The sequence below is a fragment of the Lissotriton vulgaris genome, chromosome 7 (genome assembly GCF_964263255.1).
Source record: "Lissotriton vulgaris chromosome 7, aLisVul1.2, whole genome shotgun sequence".
Lineage (NCBI taxonomy): Eukaryota > Metazoa > Chordata > Amphibia > Caudata > Salamandridae > Lissotriton > Lissotriton vulgaris.
The window spans coordinates 859565075-859586326 of record NC_141695.1 but is presented as its reverse complement, the minus strand read 5'-3'; the positions used below and the strand labels follow the sequence as shown (position 1 = coordinate 859586326).

The 21252-nt window shown below is 46.1% G+C and overlaps 1 protein-coding gene across 3 annotated transcripts in view; it reads right to left on the bottom strand.

Moving 5' to 3' along the window:
• GEMIN5 (gem nuclear organelle associated protein 5) overlaps positions 1-21252 on the bottom strand; it is a 500185-nt gene that overhangs the window by 227871 nt on the left and 251062 nt on the right. For all 3 annotated transcript variants that reach the window (XM_086931243.1, XM_086931244.1, XM_086931245.1), the window contains one exon: positions 12716-12855. In XM_086931243.1, the coding sequence (XP_086787369.1) occupies positions 12716-12855 (140 nt within the window). The remainder of the gene's footprint in view (positions 1-12715; positions 12856-21252) is intronic.

Sequence of the window (21252 nt, the reverse complement as noted above, 5' to 3'; positions counted from 1 at the left end):
TAAGTGATGCTGTGTCTCTGAATATAAAAGAGACGTCCTAGCTTTCAAATACACACTCTATCGGAGAGAAATACATCCATTAGTCATTGAGATCTTGAAAGAAAGTTGCTTAGTATATATGAGGTACACTGTTTATATATCGACCATACCTGTGGTCACATGGATAGACACCTTGATCAAGTGGAGTTCCGATATAGTGATACTGAGCCGATAGGGAAATGGCTTTGGGTAAATCAGTAAGGGTTGTACATACGGCTCACGTAGCAGCTGGGTCTAGAGAGTAATAACAGAGCCCCTTTAAGCACTCGGTTTGTCGGGAGAATGCAAGAGGTTACATAAAAGAAATTACACAGCACCTACCTATACGCGGTGTCGTAAAACGATGTTGTGTCACTGAATTTAAACAAGATGTCCAGCTGGTCAGTGGGACAATGTACAAGGGAGAGATACAGTCATTACTGGCTCCGGTCACCCAAGAGGGGTGCATAATGTATTAGCCTAGTGATTTGGCATATGTTGATCAGCCAGTCGAATGCACATACATGGAATCACAGGGACAGGCGCCTTAAGCAGGTGGGGTTCCAATAAGGTAGTCTATGAAGATACAGCGTCGATACGGAAATGAATCGGCAGACGCAGTATGTTCGGTGCATACAGCAAACGAGTCTGTGAAATAACAGAACCAGTAAGCTCTCGTTAGTTCCCGAAAAACATACGGGAAACCTGAAGTGGTTGATGAATGCTACGCTGCACATACCTGTATATAGTTCGGTGCGCGGGATAGCTGAGAGCAGAAGTCCTCGGTATGGGCAGATACAACACAGCGTTATGTTTAGATTTCCGGGAAACGTCCTAGTCACATGACATACGTGTTGTCATAATAATAGAAAACGAACTGCTTCCAAGATTGTGTACAGAGACTATGAAACACTCGTCATTAGTGCTATCACAAGATCCTATACATTTCTAAATGTCGAAAGGCGCAAGATTCAAACATGGAACCTTACGTATATTCCAAAGGGAACCATAAAGATTTCCAAATTTTATATTTCAAAACAGCTGTAAAGCGGACCCCCCAATTATATTGCAGTCACTGAAAATATAAAGTTTGTCAGATGCTGGCCTGCATGAGTTTATATAATGGATCAAAGTCAGTGTATAATCCATCACTAATAAAAGGCAATTCATCAGTACAAACAGTATAGTCACAGGACACATTCATTATCTCAAGAATGATGCCACAGAACAGACAGCTACCACCAGTATGGATACATTAAACAGTTAGTCATAGCATTTCAAAAGTAGAGCTAGTCACCTCCTTGATAAACATGTTTAACCAAATCACAAGATGAGGGACAAATACGGCGTACCTATCAAACACGATGGTAAAGGCCGTGTGGGATACAGATTATACAGTATTCATAAATATCCAAACGGTACAATATAGAGTGGATAATTGGAGGACAAGTACGGCATACCTATCAAACATGATGGTAAAAGCCGCGTGCGATACAGGTTATACAGTATTCATGGTGGGTAAATGAGGTTACAGATTAGCCATTTGTGCAAACGTACTTTCTGTTTAGTTGAGTCCTAACCTCACAGAATCAAAGAGAATCATCCATTTCGCCTCACGGATGTTAAGGATATTGGAAAGGCTACCACCTCTGGGGCCCAATGTGACCTTCTCCAAAATAACCCACCTAAGACTTTCTGGTGAATGTTGTTTAGTCTTGAAGTGCTCTACAAACCACACCTGCATCTACTTGGGTCGAAACGTCGACACTCCCTCTTCTGTTCAGCCTCTTCCCAGACATATCATTTGTGATTTTATTATTTTTTCAGAGGCATGACTGTTTAAATGACTGATAAATTTCTCTCTATTGTGTTTACCGGTTATGATTTTTGATGTATTTAGATCCAATTGATTTGTACTAGAATTCCTATACCTTCACTATCCCAACACTACCCTTCCCTGTCCTACCCTTTAGGGGCATTGTATATTATTAAATTGTGTATCGACTTTTATGAATAATTTTACAGGACACGTTGTGATTAAAAACAATGTTGTTATAATTTTCCTTGTATTCATCTCTTTATGCAGTGAGTGATTACGACCAGAAACAACCTTTCCCTCCTGAGGCGGAAGCCGGGAGGTCTCGGTCTTTGCTTTGTAGTTTTTAACTATTTCTCTGAAAGTTTTAATTTTGTGTATTTCGCACTTTATTTGGTGTATTTCGACCGCGCTTGAATAATTAAGCGCCATAGATTAGAGACCCCCCCTTAGCACTTCTAAGCGCCTTGTGCTCATTCCCCCCTCCCCTACCTCCGAACCAGACCCTCGGCCGAGTATCAACGCCGAGGGCTGGGATTGTGATCTTGGCGGCCATATTGGGTGTGGGACACGCAGATCACGCGCTCTAGCAGCGCCATAAAAGGGAATCAGGAATATCCCCTGGTGATTACGACCAGAAACAACCTTTCCCTCCTGAGGCGGAAGCCGGGAGGTCTCTGTCTTTACTTTGTAGTTTTTAACTATTTCTCTGAAAGTTTTTAATTTTGTGTATTTCGCACTTTATTTGGTGTATTTCGACTGCGCTTGAATAATTAAGCACCATAGATTAGAGACCCCCTCTTAGCGCTTCTAAGCGCCTTGTGCTCATTCCCCCCTCCCCTACCTCCGAACCAGACCCTCGGCCGAGTATCGACGCCGAGGGCTGGGATTGTGTTCTTGGCAGCCATATTGGGTGTGGGACACGCAAATCACGCGCTCTAGCAGCGCCATAAAAGGAAATGAGGAATATCCCCTGGTGATTACGACCAGAAACAACCTTTCCCTCCTGAGGCGGAAGCCGGGAGGTCTCTGTCTTTACTTTGTAGTTTTGAACTATTTCTCTGAAAGTTTTTAATTTTGTGTATTTCACAATTTATTTGGTGTATTTCGACTGCGCTTGAATAATTAAGCACCATAGATTAGAGACCCCCTCTTAGCGCTTCTAAGCGCCTTGTGCTCATTCCCCCCTCCCCTACCTCCGAACCAGACCCTCGGCCGAGTATCGACGCCGAGGGCTGGGATTGTGTTCTCGGCAGCCATATTGGGTGTGGGACACGCAGATCACGCGCTCTAGCAGCGCCATTAAAGGGAATCAGGAATATCCCCTGGTGATTACGACCAGAAACAACCTTTCCCTCCTGAGGCGGAAGCCGGGAGGTCTCTGTCTTTACTTTGTGGTTTTTAACTATTTCTCTGAAAGTTTTAATTTTGTGTATTTCGCACCTTATTTGGTGTATTTCGACCGCGCTTGAATAATTAAGCGCCATAGATTAGAGACCCCCCTTAGCGCTTCATAGCGCCTTGTGCTCATTCCCCCCTCCCCTACCTCCGAACCAGACCCTCGGCCGAGTATCTACGCCGAGGGCTGGGATTGTGATCTTGGCGGCCATATTGGGTGTGGGACACGCAGATCACGCGCTCTAGCAGCGCCATAAAAGGGAATCAGGAATATCCCCTGGTGATTACGACCAGAAACAACCTTTCCCTCCTGAGGCGTAAGCCGGGTGGTCTCTGTCTTTACTTTGTAGTTTTTAACTATTTCTCTGAAAGTTTTAATTTTGTGTATTTCGCACTTTGTATGGTGTATTTCGACCGCGCTTGAATAATTAAGCGCCATAGATTAGAGACCCCCCTTAGCGCTTCTAAGCGCCTTGTGCTCATTCCCCCCTCCCCTACCTCCGAACCAGACCCTCGGCCGAGTATCGACTACGAGGGCTGGGATTGTGATCTTGGCGGCCATATTGGGTGTGGGACACGCAGATCACGCGCTCTAGCAGCGCCATTAAAAGAACAGGCATGGCTCTGCGTAGCGGACGTGTATTGCGGACGCGCCGGACCTGCGCCGGAGTCGTGCCAAAGTCCTGCCCGTTCGCGCCCAGGACCCCTGCCTCAATTTTGGACTCAAACTGAGCCTATACCTGATCAAATACTTTCTCCTTGATTCCCCTGCCTCACCAGCCTTATCCCCATTATCATACTCCCGCTCGACACTTCTTACTCTAAAGGGGGTCCTTCCACTTTCCTGTAGCCATTCTGTGGACCCTGAGCTTGGCTGCTTCTCTTGTCAACATTGTCCTTTTAGGGCAACCGAGGTAACTACCAAAATAAGGAAAGCAGAGGCTGCTCTGAAAATGGCATTGGTAAACTGTCGCTCCTTACCAAAACATGCCACTGAAATCTCCCTACTAATTCAAGATCTGGACCTGGACATTCTCTTTTTAACAGAAACGTGGCTTGGATCCACCTCTGGCCCAGACATTGTCCGAGCTCTCCCCCCTGGATACCTGATCCAACACAGGGATAGAGGACCTAAGGTTGGAGGAGGGATTGCTATTCTCTATAGGGAACATTTAATCTGTCGTATGACTGATAGTTCTACCCCAGACTGTGAGAGTATACAGTTCTCTATTACATTATCTTCAGAACGGTCACTCTCTGGCCTCTTAATTTACCGTCCACCTGGCCCAATAGGACAATTTGTAGAAGGACTAATTGAAACCACCTTGGAGCTAGCTAGTATGGTCTCTAATTTTATAGTGCTAGGAGACCTGAACCTCCATCTAAATAATCCTTTAGATACCATTGCAATGGAATTGACTAAAGATTTGGCCGCTTGCGAATTGGACTTACTTGTTCAGCACCCCACTCATTTTAAAGGGAATCTGTTGGATCCCATATTCTCAAATGTTGCAGAATTGACATCAGCTGAACCATATTCGATTCCTTGGTCAGATCACATGGTAATCCCTTTTACATGGAAGATAAGCAGACCCAGTTATACCAAATCTCCTCATAAAGCTCTAGGTAGGCGCTGGACGAAACTAGAACCTAATGATTGGCTAGAAACACTGAAGCAGAGCGAGCCTTCGGCCAACCAGGACATCGATAGGGCAAATAAAGACTTCAACCAATGGCTAGAACAATCACTGGATAGCGTGCTCCCAAAAAAATGTATCACAAATAAAAAAGGCCCCAATAAACAACCTTGGTTCAATGCAGACCTAAGGTCCCTTAAACAGGAATGTAAACGGGAGGAGAGGCAGTGGCAAAAACATTTCGATGAGGAGAAAAAAAAAAATACAGATCTACTATAAAGAAATATAAATCTGCCCTCAACACAGCTAAATCTACCTTTTATGCAGAAAAAATTGATAATTGTGCTAATGCCCCTAGAGAGATGTTCAAGATAATTAAAACTCTGCTAAAAGCCCCGGACCCGCCATCATCGGCACTTTCCTCCGAGGAATCTGGTGTCCGCTGTAATAAACTAGCAAGCTTCTTTGCCACAAAAATTCAAATTATCCTCCTTTCTCTTCCCCCCCTACCTATGGCTGGCCCAACCCCCTTTCTGGTAGGTGATATTGATTTCACTCCGCCTCACCTCTCATCCTTCTCCCAGCTTAGTGCAGAACTTTTGCCCCCTCTCTTTAACTCTATAAAGAGCGGCTCCCCGCTCGATCCTGCTCTTATGACCATTTTAAACCTGGCTCTGCCCCACATCAGCAACCACATTATCAATTTAGTTAACACCTCGCTGGAGTCAGGTATGGTACCACAAGATTGGAAGTTGGCCATGGTTAAGGCCCTGTTGAAAAAACCAAATCTTGACCCCGACGATTTTTCCAACTACCGCCCCATCTCCCTTCTCCCTGGCATTAGTAAGCTCACCGAAAAATGGGTGAATAAACAGCTGGCATTTCATCTGGAGACCCATGATTTGCTACACCCTACTCAAACAGGATTCCTGAGAGGACAGGGAACCAAGACAGCACTGTTGAGGGTGGTTGAGGATTCCAGGAGGATTTTGGACGCAGGTGGCAGCGCAGCCATTATCCTCCTGGACCTCAGTGCCGCCTTTGACACGGTTAACCACCGTGTGCTTTTATCTCGCCTGGAAAGGATTGGGATCACGGGAAAGGCCCTTATGTGGCTCGGGTCCTTTCTTAGCGACAGAGTCTTTAAGGTTTTCTCAGAGAACAGCTGCTCCCTTCCAGTGCCATTACAGTGTGGGGTACCACAGGGTTCTTCCCTTAGCCCCTTCCGACCAACCTCTGCAGCTGCCTGGAGGCAGTTGCTAAATGGATGGATGCGTCCCATCTGAAGTTGCATGGGGGGAAAACTGAGCTGATGCTACTAGGAAAAAAAGCCACATTCAATAATTCCACACTGTGGCCCTCCTGTATGGGGCCTGGGCCCTCCCCAAAGTCCGAGATAAAAAGCCCCGGCTTCTGGCTGGATATGGAGTTGTCTTTTAAAACCCAGGCAAGAAAGACAGTGGCCACCTGCTTTGGCCTATTGAAGACAATTCGTAAAATCCTCCCTCAACTACCCGAAACAGCCAAGAAAACCATAGTCCAGTCCCTTATTCTATCCAGGCTGGACTATGGAAATGCGCTCTACCTGGGAGCCCCCGCCTCGGTTACTCGGCAACTCCAGACTGCCCAGAACTCTGCAGCGAGGTTACTTACGGGTACCAGCCGCCGTACATCAGCAGTACCCTCGCTGAGTACCTTGCATTGGCTTCCAATAAGGGAGCGAGTTCACTTTAAAACCCTTTGTCTGGTCCATAAAACTCTTTATGGGAAGGGCCCTCCCATCCTAAAATGACATGATCAGGCCATACAAACCACCCAGGAATCTTCGCTCAAACCAGCAAAACCTGCTAATAATCCCCAGGATTAATAGGGCCCGTACAGGGGGTCGCCTCTTCTCGCAAAATGTGGCTAAGTTATGGAATGCTCCCCCCCCACCTCTCCGGCAAGAGCCTAACTTACTCACTTTTCGCAAAAAACTAAAAACTGTACTGTTCCCCAAGACCTAGATGAGTTAGGCCTCTGCACCCTCTGATATCCTTCTCCCTCTGGTTAGTACTAAGCGCTGGGATGCTCCCGAGTAGCCATGTGCTATAGAAGAACCTTTACAATTACAATTACAATTACAATTACTGATCTCTATTGAAATACATTGGGCTGCCGACGCTGTTTTGCACCTTGCACCCGGCCACCCCTGTGCCGCTGGTAGTGTCCTGTGGTGGTGCCTTGAACCTTGCCCACTACTCACCTTAACTCCTGGAGATTAGTCTTGTACGTCACTGTACTATACCTGTTTGCAGAACGTGTTCTTCTTTCTATAAGAGAACATTGCAGAATTCAGAAATTGCATTAAGTGCCCACTTTTTAAAATGAAAATAATTTATATTTAACAACATACTGGGCAGAAACTGGTCTGTTGGGGCAGGCAGGACAAGACCAGTCAGTCAGAACACTAGGGGGCTGGTAGCTTTCATTGGTTACTTCTAAGGTACCCTTTGGGTGCAGGTGTTTATAAATCCAACACTGGAATAAGTGTGAGTTTATTAATACAAGACTTTTGATACCAACCACTGTAGGTTTCAGTGAAGCCAATATGTAGCTGGGAAACTCGTTTTGACCAGTGCCCAGTACATACCTTCCTGTTCACTTGTACTGTCAGTAATTGAACTGGTCAGCAAAGGGGCATATCTGTTCATGCAGATATGGCCTCACATGTAATATAATGCACCCTGCCTTAGATCTGTAAGGCCTGCAGGAGGGGTGACTTACAAATATTAGATGCAGTGTTAGGGAACCTGACACACGTGTGTGCCATGTCATGCTTTTCCTTTTTGGAGCACCTTGTCACCCAGCCTGCAGTGGCAGTCTGTATGAGTTTCATGCTGGGTCCCTTAGAGTAGCACAAGATAAGCAACAGTTCTTAGGGGGCCTTTTTAGTGCCTATGTGCCAGGTACCTGAGGTACCACTTACTAGGGACTTCCAGAGGTCTAAAGGTCTTGGGGATCAAGTGACCAGATGTCTTGTTTTGGGGAAAGAACACTGGCACTGGGGACCTGGTTAGTAGGAACCCAGTGTACTTCAGTTAAAGTTGCATCAAATACCTGGCAAAAAGGGTGGTGGGTGGGGTACAGGAGGTAATGCATCAAAAACACAGTTTCCGGTCTCACCTGCAGAGGTAACTGATTCTGAGGACCTTGCTGGTTCCCCTGACAGGCTCCTTACTGGAGCTGGTCACCTAAAGTTAATCTAAGTGACCACATTCCAACTAGCCTAAACTTTTTGGTGCAAACGTTTCAAAGTGTCAAATTCGTTGAATTTGCCAATGCTTGTTCGTGGTTCAGTAAAATAAATCGATTTACTATACCTTGTGAATTCTATTTCTTTGGAGAACAGGGGATCTTTTTGGCTTGCCAACTTCTTCAACTGCTTTGGTGCTGGTTAAATTCTTTATACTTGTTCCATCCTGTAAGCCTTGTTGCTCATAGGCACAGCTACCCAGGGGTGAGCTGAAGGTTTGACAAGTGAAACTCAATGGTCCCAAATGGACTGGTAAGTGTATTACACAGTGAGGTTGCACAACCACACTATATCTGTAAGAAAGTGGCTCTATATATACTGGACCAAAGTAAGGTACAGTGTGTATAGAGTCCTCAATCCCCAGAGGTATGACAGAGGTTAAAGTCAGATATGACCTTACTCTCTAAAGTGGTAGCTTGGTCGAGCAGTAAGGCAGTATCAGATGACAGTGTGAAGCATGTGTTGTACACACTCAATCAGTAAAAGGTTTCACACACTCAAGAACTGAACTCTAGGCCAATTGTTTTATATCAAAAGATATAGTTGTTTTATTTTAGAACCAACAGGTATCAAAATATACTTTTCTCAATATGAGTGACTTTAGGTAATTACTTTGCAGAAAGGCAATAGACTTGGTAAGTACAATAGATACTGTGGTTGCAATTGGCAACACAATTCTAAACACAATTTAACATTGAGCTCAATGGGTTTTTCTACATAAATGCAGTTGATTATTTTAAGGATTACTTTTCTAACCACAGGACTGGATCTGGCTTCAGTCCCGGGACCTAAGCTGTAAACAGTTGAGTAAAAGTGTTTTGGTTATCGTTGTGATTTTTAAAGAATATAAATGTATTTTCAAAGTGGACACAAAAACTTTTCAGTGAAAAGCAAGCAATGTTATCCTATGGAAGGAAATTCAAGTCACAGGTTAAGTAGGCTCTTGTTACTTTTCTAGTCCAGTACTGGGCTCCTAAGCTCAGTACTTACTGAGACCTCTACCTAAGATAGGTAAGCAATTACATTTTGGTACTTGGTATGATTTTTAAAGAATATTTGTAGTTTGCAAAAATCGACAGAAGAAATGTCACAGAAAATCAGTCAATGGTTTCCTATAGAAGAAAATGTACAGTTAAGACTACTTTTGCGGTTCAGCACTGGGCTTAAAGGTACAGTACTGACTTCTCCCCTGATCACAGGTGAGTACTTCGGAATTCGTTATTCAGCTGATTTTAGGTGAATATTTTAAAGTTTCAAAACTCCACAATTAGAAGAAATTTCAGTGAAAACCAGTCAATGTTAACCTATGGAAGGAAAATGAGTTATCAGCTTTTAGGTAAGTACTCGACTGGTAGAGTTAAGGTTCTGGGTATAGCCTCAGGGGTCTCCCAGGGTCGGAAAGGTACAGTAGTTACACCATCAGCGGCACAGGGGCAGCCGGGTGCAGAGAGAGTAGGCCCAATGCAATCGAATGGAGGGTAGGGGGCCTTTGGTTGGTGGCTGCAAGCAAGCAGGCCACGCGACTGTGGGAGCTGAGCTCCTGGTCTCTTACTCAGGGCAAGTGGGGAAGTAGAGTAGGGTAGAAGCTGCACTTCCAGCGGCACTCGGGCGGGTGGGTGCAGGGTGCTTTTGAGCTGTCGGACGCTCAATGTTATACAATCGCAAGGTTAAAAAGTGAACAAAGGCTGCAGGCTCTGGGACGGAGATTCTTCAGGTGCGAAAACCACTTTGAGAGGTAAGTTGGGATCTTGGAGAAGAGGTAGGTACCCCAAAGGAGGGAACAGGGGGCCGCAGGACACCGGGTGCAGGGGTGTCTTTTGGGGTCGGGAAATCTTACCCTCGGCTGGTCGCGGTTGGAGGGGTGTTTGGTTCGTCGAGTTGAGTCTTTGGGCACTGGACTTCGGGTTCCAGTTGCCAGGGGGACGTCCTTGTGGTATTGGGTCACTCAGGCACAGGCCGGGTTTGGCGGGTGCAGAGTGGGCTGGATTCGCGGTTCCTGGCTGGCACCAGGGGTATTGCTGTTGGAGCAGAACCACTGCTCGTGGGAGTGCCAGTCTTTAAGAGGTTCAAGGCAGGCAGGTCCTCCGGGGTTGTCGAGCTTGCTGTCCGCAAGAGACACCAGAGTTTCACAGGAGCAGGTTCAAGGATCAACAGGCCTGTAGGGCTCTGGGGCCAAGTCAGTGGGCGTCGTCCTTTTGTTAGCAGCTGTGTGGCAGGTCTTTGTGTTTCTTGGTCTTCTTGTTACAATCAGGATCTAAGGAAGGAAGATTCGGGGTGCCCCTAAATACTAAATTTAGGGGCGTTACAGGTAGGGCGAGGGCAGGGACCAATCGGTCCCTGACCTGGGGTGGGTACACCCCCTAGACTGCTCCTCTCCTTTGGGAGGGGGCAGGAGCCTAGCTGTGATTGGGCAGGGTTCCCCATCATCCAGATGGCTGGAGCCCGAGTTGTGCTTCACCTCGCCTCTCCCCCCTCACACCCCCTTTCCTCACTAAGGGTTTCCCACCGTTCTTTCCGCCAGAGTGGGGGTCAGAACTGGTTGGGGCCAGTTGCTGAGTACAGCAAGTGGCCTGGAGAAGCTCACAAAGGGGGTATGCCTTTAAAGCTTCCCCTGCCCATCCTGGGGGAGGAGGCCTGGCACCTTGTCCCAGGATGTGCATTGTTTCAGGCCCCCAAGAGCGGCAGGCTCTCGACCCAGGGGTCCAGAAACATGCCTCTGCAGCCACACAGTCAGGACACTGGGAGTTGGTTAGGTTTCAGGGGACAACTCTAAGATGCCCTCTGTCGTGCAGTTTACATTAAATCCCACACTGGCATCAGTGCAGGTTTAATGTGCTGAGAAGTTTGATATCAAACTTCACAGTCTTCAGTGAAGTCATCATGGTGCTGTGAAGTTCGTAATGACGACCTCCCAGCACCATATACTCTTAATGGCAGCACTGCACTTACAATGCCCAGGAATGGCCCTGGGTACTGTAGGGGCACAGGGCTCATGCACCGGTGCCCACACCACTGGCATAGGGCACCCAGCTAGAGGGGTGACTGATGGATGCCAAGGCAGTGAGCTTGTGGGCATGGCACACAGGGATGTGTGCCATGTCAACTCTGTTTGGTTCTGTACCTTATGCACTCAGCCTGCAAAGGCAGTGTGTGTTTGTCAGGGTACAGGGCCCCTAAGGGTGGCACAATAAGTGCTGCAGCCCTTAGGGGTCTTCTCTGGTCACCATGCCCTGGGTACCTAGGGTACCATTTACTAGGGGCTGACAAGTGGCCAGAGATGCCAATTGGGTTTTAGTTTCAACACAGTTTTTAGGGAAGGAACATAGGCCTTGGGCACCTGGTTGGCAGGAGCCCAGGGCACACTCAGTCAAAGCACATCAGCAATTCAGCAAAAAGTGGGGGCATACCAATGCAAGAAAGATGGCACTTTCTTACAATATCATATAGCCCATTTCCACACAGTAAAGATTAGGTAATCTAAGGCCTAATGTACAAAGCCACTTTGCGGGCGCAAATCCCTTGATTCCTAACTTCACAGTGTTTGTGAAGTGCAAAATAGATTTTTGTTATGTACTGAATCTATTTTCCTAGTTGGGAACATGTTACCAGAATTGCAAAACCCATAAAGAATCGCTAATTGGGTGTCGGTTGTTTAAGGGGCCCCTTCCAAACAGTGATTAATTTAGCAAGTAGCAATGTTTATGCAACCAAAATCCAGTCGCAAAACATTGTGTTTTAGATTACACCTAATTGGATGTGTTATCCAATTCACAAATTGGAAAGCTGTTTAGTAGTAGGCATTGGTCCACGAGACCAATACCAACACTCAAAAAACAAAAAACACTTTTTTTTTTAAGTTGACTGAAAGGCAATCACAGGCATGGTGGTCTGCTGACCCATCATGGATTAGGTCTGATTAAAACTCAATACAATTTGTATTTTTGTGAATTGCCTAATCAGTGCAAAGGTTGGGTTGCAAAATTCCTTTCCATTTGCAAAAATTGTTGCGACACTTGCTACACGTTTTTGCAAATGAAAATTCCATACATCAATCCTAGATATCACACAACCCTGGTCTGCAACAGGCAGATTACTCCAAGACATGAATCAAGATTGTATGGCCTGCTGCAGACCAAGAGAAGCTGTTGTTCTCCCAGTGACAGGAGGTAATAGTTGGAATTTGAGTTTGCCCAGAGTAAAGTATTCCTTAGTAGTGAGGATTGTGTTTTAGTTTCAGCAACTTAATGCCCTCACTTGATTCCTAAAAGAAAATCTGTTTTGGGTGACACCAGAAAAATGAAGCAACACCCATATCAACATTAAACTGTTCTTTTCAGGTGGTACAGTTTGCACCTTTAGGAAAGATGCACATTAAAATATTTTGTGCCCATAATGGGCAGATACTGCTTTTTATTGACAAAATAAGTAGATGGGATGGAAAAGTACTAGTAAAGCCAACTTCAAGCTTTCTGGTCCAAGTGCCGTCAGGGAATAAAGCAGGAAGGACACTTGCCCCAGTAAGAAGTCTGTAAAGAACTAAAATTTGCTCACCTGTGCAGTGCCATCATAGCAAGCGGACACCAGCCTTCCATCGTGGTGCGGACTCCATGCCAGGCCAGTTATCTTAGCGGTGTGTCCTGACAGGGTGCGGAACGGCTCAGTGATATTCGGAGGCGTCTCCAAGGAGCCCTCTGAAAAAAAAGGAGCTACATAAAATAGTTTGCTTCACTGGCACTTCATGACGAACAGTCTCAGATCGAAAGGGTTAGAACTCAATGTAAATAGGATTACCAGAGGACGGCCCGATTCAGTTTCCTGGAGCAAAATTACAGAAATAAATTGATTGCCACCTGATTTTGGGTTGGTAGGTTTTCCACACACCCGTTCCTTCTGTGTTGGAGAACCAGCCCAACTTTTTTGATTGGTACTTTTGGATGGAAAAGTGTAATGAAGCTTTGGGTGCAGCAGCAGGACCTCAGTCCCCATTTTTTTCAGATGGGGGAAACATAAAATGCTCTTCCTGCCAGAAAATCCCTTCCCCTTCTCCCTCCTACTTCCATCACCCCCTTTCAAACCCACCCAGAGGTCTCCACATACATTTACACCTGCTCACAGAGCTTTAGTGACTGCCTTTACGGCGATTGGTGCGGTTGTTGGGGTTTAAATTCTGTTAAAAATATTGTACTGTACTGATGTTTTCGAAATTCCTTTTCGTCAAGCCCCACAGGCGTTATAGGCTCTGCCTCCACTTTCATGTGCTGAATCTCCCAAGGGCGTTTGAAGTGCGCGTTGTTAAGGCGCCATGGTTTCCGGATAGGTTTCCAATCGACGGTTAAGCAAAGCCGTAAGGCCAGGTGGGGCTGCAATAACTGTCGCCAGCCGGACATTCCATGCGAACAGAGGGATTACTCCCGATGGTCAGTTGTGGAGGTCATACGAGGTTCCAGTGGACTTCTGTAGTCAGGACGTGAGAGCAAGTGGAAATGTGTATGGACTGGAGGCTGAAGGAGTGCGAGTAGAGTGGTGCCCTGCACTGGGGGACGTTTTGCAGAGGGTGGGGCTGTGGAGTTGCAGAGGGTGGGGCTGTGGAGATGACGGACGGGCTGTTTGCGCTTGGGCCAGTCATCCCAATGGGGGGTGGTAGGTGCGATATTTAGTGGTCTCATCTGTAGCGGGGTCTTCCAAGGTGGCCCCCTCCACACAGAAGCCAAGGTCTGGAGACGAAAGGAGAAGGAGGCAGGGGAGGGGTTGGAGGGGGGAAGGGCGTAGGCGAGCATGGAGATCTCACAGTATGTTGAGATGGTAGGGTGGGTGCCCACACCTGGAGGAGAACAGCACCAACTGTAGTCCTGTATCACGGTATAGGTATTCCATATAAAACGGGAGTTTAAACATGAATGCAAGAACATTAGCATAAACATGAACATCTAAGGCAGAAAGTGTATCAACAACAAGTCTGGAGACAGAGGGCAGTGGACAGAGCAAGCATGTATGAGCAAGAAATGCAAAGGAAACAGGGAAGAACAACGGAAAGGAACTATGCCTGCAGGGGACCGTGTGGATGTGCTGAATCTCCTTCTCAGTGTACCTTACAGTGTTACCAGGGAATGTCGGATTAAGGGTTCTTTGTTGGACATCTGCTTTTCCAGATGTCAAGAGATACCAGCAGTATCTAACTATCGTAAGTCTATGACAATGTCCATGTCCAACTTACTTAGCAGAGCCTGCAACTACGCAGATAACTTGGTTCAAGAGCATCATGCCTCCATTGAGGACCGCTTGAAAGGCAGCACATCTATCTCTATGTATATGATCTGGCAGCACATCTATCACTATGTATATGATCTGTAGACTGCTGCATAAAAATCCATAGAAAGCCGTTGCATCTCTTCCATGATTGCCGTAGCACTGTCTGCTTTGAGCTGCTGCTACAATCATAGATTCAGACTGAGGACCTGCTCTAAAGAAAAGAATTAGTTATCAACAACAGGGGCAGGCCTGAGAACCTGAATCAGGGGCAAACAATACTGGAATCCTAACAAGGGTTCAAGTTAACACAACACGTACATCAAATATTAATCAAAACCAGAAAAAATCTAAATTCTAAAGAGAAACAGAAACCTTATAACAGAAAAGAAAGAACCCAAGTATAAGTTTATACAATTCATAGAAAAATTTATTAACAATGATAAATAATTCAATCTTAAAACATGTAAGACAATGGCGCTGAACACAATACACAAACAACCTATAAACAAGAAAGTGTGTGAACAAACAAGTGGCTGAGGAAAAAGTTTACAAAAATAAGAAGTTTAGGACAATACTGAAACAACACAAAGCAAACAAAACTTCCTCTTCAATTTCGGCCACATATGTGCGTCAACAGCGTTTCGACCATAGTAGAGCTAAATGGTCATCATCAGGACAAACGATAACTATATAAGCGTCCGAACCAGCTCAATAAAACATCTAAAAACAAGAATATATAAACATGGGTATCTAAAATTCAAAAGAAAAAAATGCTGGTCAAAATCTTTCTCTATATAAAAAAAAAGGGAAAAAAGGAAAGAAAGATAAAGATCAGGACAATCAGAGAACCAAAAGAAAAATAAATGAACAACTGTTAATGGCCCAATCCACCTATGCAAAGGGACAGAGGCGGCAAGGATGTCACATACCATGGGGGGGCGTGGCTTGGCACGCAATGGCGGCGGTCACAGTCGGGTAGAGCTCCGGCCCGAGCTCCCCTTTCCTGGCCCGTAAATCTGCTAAGCTTATCCGCAACAGGCAGAAAATGCGGACGGAGCGCTGATCCGGCATCCTCCACCTGCCTGCCAACTCTGGGGCGAGTGGGACAGCGACAACCGCTCCGACAGTTAAATCCTTTCTCCAAGATACCACTGACTTCTTAAACAAATTACATCAACTGCCATTCAATGAGAATCATGACCTCTTGGTTAGTATGTATATTGTCTCATTATACACGCAAATTCCTCAGGACCAAGCTTTAGAGGTTTTGGAAATCTTCCTGAACAAGCGGGAAAGGCCATTCAAAATACCCACGGAATTTATCCTGGAATTAGCCAAAATGGCTTTGACAAAAAATTATTTCAAGTTCAAGGATGACCTTATTTTCAAATAAAGGGAGTCGCAATGGGCTGTCCATTTGCCCCAGAACTGGCAATATTGTTCATGAGCCAATACGAGGATGCATTCATTCATAATAACAACCTGTTTCATCAATGGATCGGTGGATGGGTCCATTTCATTGATGATGTCTTCTTTACATGGTCCGGCAATTCAGAACAGTTCTCGGAATTTCATGAATGGCTTAACAATAGGATGAGAGACATCAAATTCAGCCTTCAAGCATCTAAGACCCGACTTTCTTTCCTAGACGTTGAAGTATATTGCTCCAATGGCCAAATAGTGACTACCCTTTTCAGGAAAAAATCTGATCGAAACAAAGCACTAGACTACTCAAGCAATCATCAGAGGAGCTTAAAACAGAACTTACCTGTGGGACAGTTCCTCCGCATTCGGAGGAACTGCTCCTTCAAGGATGAGTACATGAACCATGCCAACGCCTTAAAAGAAAGATTACTGGACCGTGGTTATCCAGTTAAATTATTGAAGCAAGCCATTAAACGAGCTTGGTGGACTCCACGAGAAGAACTGCTTAAAAAGAAAGAAAAGAAACAACTAAGACGCACAGTTTGCGTTTCAACTTTGTCCATCATCTAATTTCCTAAAAAAAAACATCCATCAAAACTGGCACTTATTAAAAGATCTTGATGACCAGTTTAAAGAAGCACCACTCTTCGCCTTTAAAAAGGACAAATGTATTGCCAATCAAATCGTCCGAGCAGCTGTACCCAAAGCAAGAGCCCTCACATTACGTGACTATGTGAATCTCCCTCCAATCACTGGACATCGGAAATGTGGCACATGTTTGTGTTGCACCTCCACCATTGAAGGGAATTTGTTCCAACACGAAGGCATATCATGGAAACATGACCAATTTACAAATTGCAAAACGCGAAACCTCGTTTATGGAATAATTTGCCCATGCAACAAGCTTTATATTGGGAAAACTAATCAGGAAGCCAGGCAAAGGATGTCACAGCACAAATCCAGGATAAAGAAGAAAATACTCACAGCTCCCCTGGTCCAACATTGGATTGAAGAATCCCATGGGGAAAATGACTTAAGATGGACAATAATATCGAAGATTGACCCAGACCCAAGAGGTGGCGATGTAGAGGCCAAACTGAGACAGCGAGAAGCAAGGCTTATTCTTAAATTCAACACCACCATCCGAAGCTTAAATGAGATGTCTGAATTGTACAACCTTTAAAACTTCTTTTGAAGCACCTTCTTTCAAGTATGTTGTAACATCCAGAGTGAATCCTACTGTGATCAACAAAGAATCTACATTTATGATCAATTCTCCACAAACTCGAAGCAATCACTAGTCTCCGTTCCATCAATATCTCTCTCTTTTAAAAAAAAAAAATAAAAAAAAAAATACCCTGAGCATTGAATACATAAACAATAGAGGTGAGATATCCATGCTTTAATACATAATGACAAGTAAAACCGATAAACACGTGAAACAAACATTCCGAGTTAGAGCTCGATCTTCAAGACACCCCATAAAACCCCCCCAAAAAAACACTACAATGTGATATGGAGCCCGATTGAAGTCTTAACCTCCAAATTTTAGTGATGTGCATATTCTCTCATCAAGTTACCTGCACAATTAATATACAGATAGCCGACGTTCGAGGCTCACGTTTTATCATCAAATGAAAATCAATTTGGTCAAATGCGTGAATACAGATCAATCAACCATTCGAGTTCATCCTCGACCCTTAAGATATCTTCCTACCCTAAATAAATAACTAGTAATCCAGCCATGGATTACACAACTCTATTGAAGCTGTATACAACATACCATAAAACTACACATCCCAGTAACACTTGCACGCCAACCCGGAAGTCAGATATATTTTTAAACGGTCTAGCCCGGAACTAGGTAATGGAATCTGCATTGATGGCGGCGATGCATTGAGGGGGATACCGGAAAACACTGAAGGTAAACCCGTACGACTGGCTATTTTATATAACATCAACTGCTGGTTATTTAGACATTTGCCACCACATAAACGCTTGCCGTGAACTATATTTTTCGAGTCTTGCGATATAGACTCGCCAACAATTTTTTCAAATACGTGCCTCCAGGTTAATGTTGAACTTGATCAAAGCGGATAACCAAGGGCAGCCGTGTGCATGCTAAAACCCTCTACGTGACAACACCATGCCTTTTTTGTAATTATACTTCGAAATGGCCACTCCTTATGTGATCAAATAATAGCACCATTAGCAATAACATAAAATGTTAACCAAGGACGAAATTACGGCACAAAGAAACACGCAACCATTTGTATAAAAAGTTTGTATACTTCACACTTAGACTGCAGACCTTACAAGAAACCATTGATTTTTTTCAGATAAGTAAATAATTCAAAAATAAGACGTGACGGATCTGGAGTCTTAAATCAAGTAGACCAAGTAAGAAACACTCAACCAACTTTTAAGTAAGTAACAGCACTAACTGACTGCTTTAAAAGAAGTCCCATTTGAGTAAAATATCGTTAGACAAATTTGCTATCTTCTCTTTTAGCTTCACGGACGTGAAGACATTACAAAGAAGTTCAGGTAGGATCTGAGTATATGCAGAGCCGAATGTAAGTTGAGAGTCGCTCGACCTTATTATCATTTTCTATGTTTGTATAGACCAATCGTTTACAAATATGTATTGTAAATATAATAATGACTGATGGTCTATTTCATGAATATAATTGTATTTTTGTATCCTTCCATTGAGTGGAGTAGGTTTTACCTGCCAATACAAACAGAACCCTTGAAGGGCCTATAATATAAAATAAATCCCTGTTAGAAGACACCCCCTTCTCACCACTATTCTTGTTGTCTGTCATCAATTGATGTCCATGAGTGAAATGTGTTAAGTGTTTCATCTTCCTTCCCCACTCCCTGGCACTTCTGCCCTCCTTTTCAGAAATCCTTCAGCCCAAAGACCTGTTATTTGTCCTCCTATGTTGTTCACAATGAATGTATTAGAATGAAGCCAAAATTGTACATTCTGTTGTTTGCTAATAAAAGAAAAAAACCTTCCTCCCAAAAAGAAAAAGAAAATCAAAATAAATTAATTTAACTTTGATAATAAATCTTGACTGAAAGAGTGGTCTATGGTAATGAGCGACCGGACTGTTGGACGGCACACACCCTCCTGACAGAGTGAGCGACCTGCAACGGCTCTTGCCTGGGGCCTTTCTGAACCGTGATGCCCTGGCTGCTGGGGGAGATGGACTGCACGGTACTGGAGATCCTGCGATGGAGCGCAGCCCACGGACGGGGCCTATGCAGGAAACCAAGCTGTCAGGGGCTGACGAACTTGGTGAATCATTGTGCCAGTAAGGAGCTGGACACTACTGTTGGACACCGGAGCCCCGACACGCCACACTCCCCACCGACTGGCGCTCGGGGGTGAAGGCGAGGTGAGAGAGAGTGACTGCCGGCGGAGACCTGGTGCCTGCCGAAGTGCGTCTTCCTGGGAGACGCAACCCCGCGCTGGAACTGGCACGGGACCTCGCGCGCCGGGGGCGGAGGATGGCGCTCTTCCCGCTGCACCTGCGAGGCTGAGAGGCTGAGACCTGAAGTGGAGACGCTATGCCGCGACGGGGGACGTCCACATCCCCAGCCCGCCCAGCCACTGCGCGGACGATTAACACGGAGGATTAACAACCTTGGGGAATCGGCGCCGACGGCGAAGCCGGAGACACAGACAGCGCCGCGAAGAGACTGGCTGCGGACACACTCCAGGCGCTAGTAGCGTGGACAGGGATTATCCGAGGCACAACAACGGTCCGCGCGCTGACCGGACGCGCAGTGAGGTAACCGATAACTGGCGCACACGCCAAGGTGCACAATACAGTGGCCAGGCATCTGAGGGCATAACAGCCGCTATCGCCTAGGGCAGACGAAGCTCAATAAAAGGAGCGCGAACGGAACATTGCCGGCCTGATAGCCCTCCAGGGCCGCCATAACCCAGACATCGCGACCTCCGAGGCGGACGCCACGACGACTCCCACCACTGACAACTCTTGCGCACCCTGCGGGGTCCCTCACTTGCCGTACTTCGTGGCGGACCGAGCACACCGAGTATCAACAAGACCTCTCCCCACGTGCTCCAACCCTAGACCATTACTTCTCCGGATCCTCAACTACCGAGATCGCAACACGATCTTGCGTGAATCCAGGAAATTGGGTGACATCCAAAGACACTCCTTCCTTGATGTGAAGGAAGAGACTGCGACAAATAGGACTCAAGTACTCTCTCCTTTTCCCCGCCAAGCTACGAGTGGTAACGCAAGACAAAACGCATTTTTTTACCAGCCCAGAGGAAACTGAGGCCTGGCTAGATGCTGGCGTGGGCTCAACGCCCAGGCGAACGCAAGGATCCGCTGCGACGACGCGCGTGCGGCCCCGCGGCGGCGACGCAGATCGTCAACAACCCGCCCGTCACAGGGGGCGACAGGACACTCCCCACCTGCGGAACAGGTACTACAGGAACAGCAAGATGCTCTACGCAGGGTCACGGAGATCAGCAGCTCACCACCGTCGAACCATGCTCCAAACACCAGCCCACAGGCCTTTCAGAGTGATGATGAGGAGATCTATGGTATTCCGGACTCCCAACAATCTGTGGACCAACCAGACGTCACACCGCAAACGGCGGACCTGATCGCCTGAGGGGTCCCGCTGACCCATAGCGAGGAGAGCCTGGCTGGACATTCTCGACCTGCACAGACAGTTGGGCATTCGCTGGTCTGTGACCCTGAGACGACCAGAACGAAACCTCCAAAGCATCGGAAGCAGGTGACGGAGAAACGCAGTGAGTACCACCCCAGGTGTTTTTGCTCGCTGCCACGATACTGGGCGACTGGCGCCCACCCTGTTGCCTCGACTCACTGCACCTAGACTACTGGCATCCGAGCCGTGCTCACGGTGCGTGACAAAACATTACTTCCTAAGTTATGCCCTGCTTTGTACGAACACACATGAGGCGAACTGAGACGGGGAGGCCCAGCGCAACGCCTGCTGAAGAACGCCTATTTGTTAAGGCCTGGGAAGGGTGATAGCCTTTACTATCGAGCACACTGTAACTCTACCGCAACTGCGCCTAGCATACAGCACCCCATAAAACTGCAAGGTTCTCTGTCTCGATTGAGAGTTTGGACGGCAGCATGTTTAGCAACCGACCTTTTGGTATTGCCTACTTGTTTGGACGTTCCCGACCTGTTATGGTTTTGTATTTATGTTCCTATAGTTTTTATGAGGATATCTGTCAATTGGTAACGAGACTGTCTTACATACAGCCACGAAGGGCCATGCGGGGGGTCAGGAAGTGGAGACACATGCTGGGGGAGAGATGGGCCAGCGGAACTGTGTACACCTAAACTGATGCGATGAATGCAATAAAACTGTGTACTTGGAATATTAGA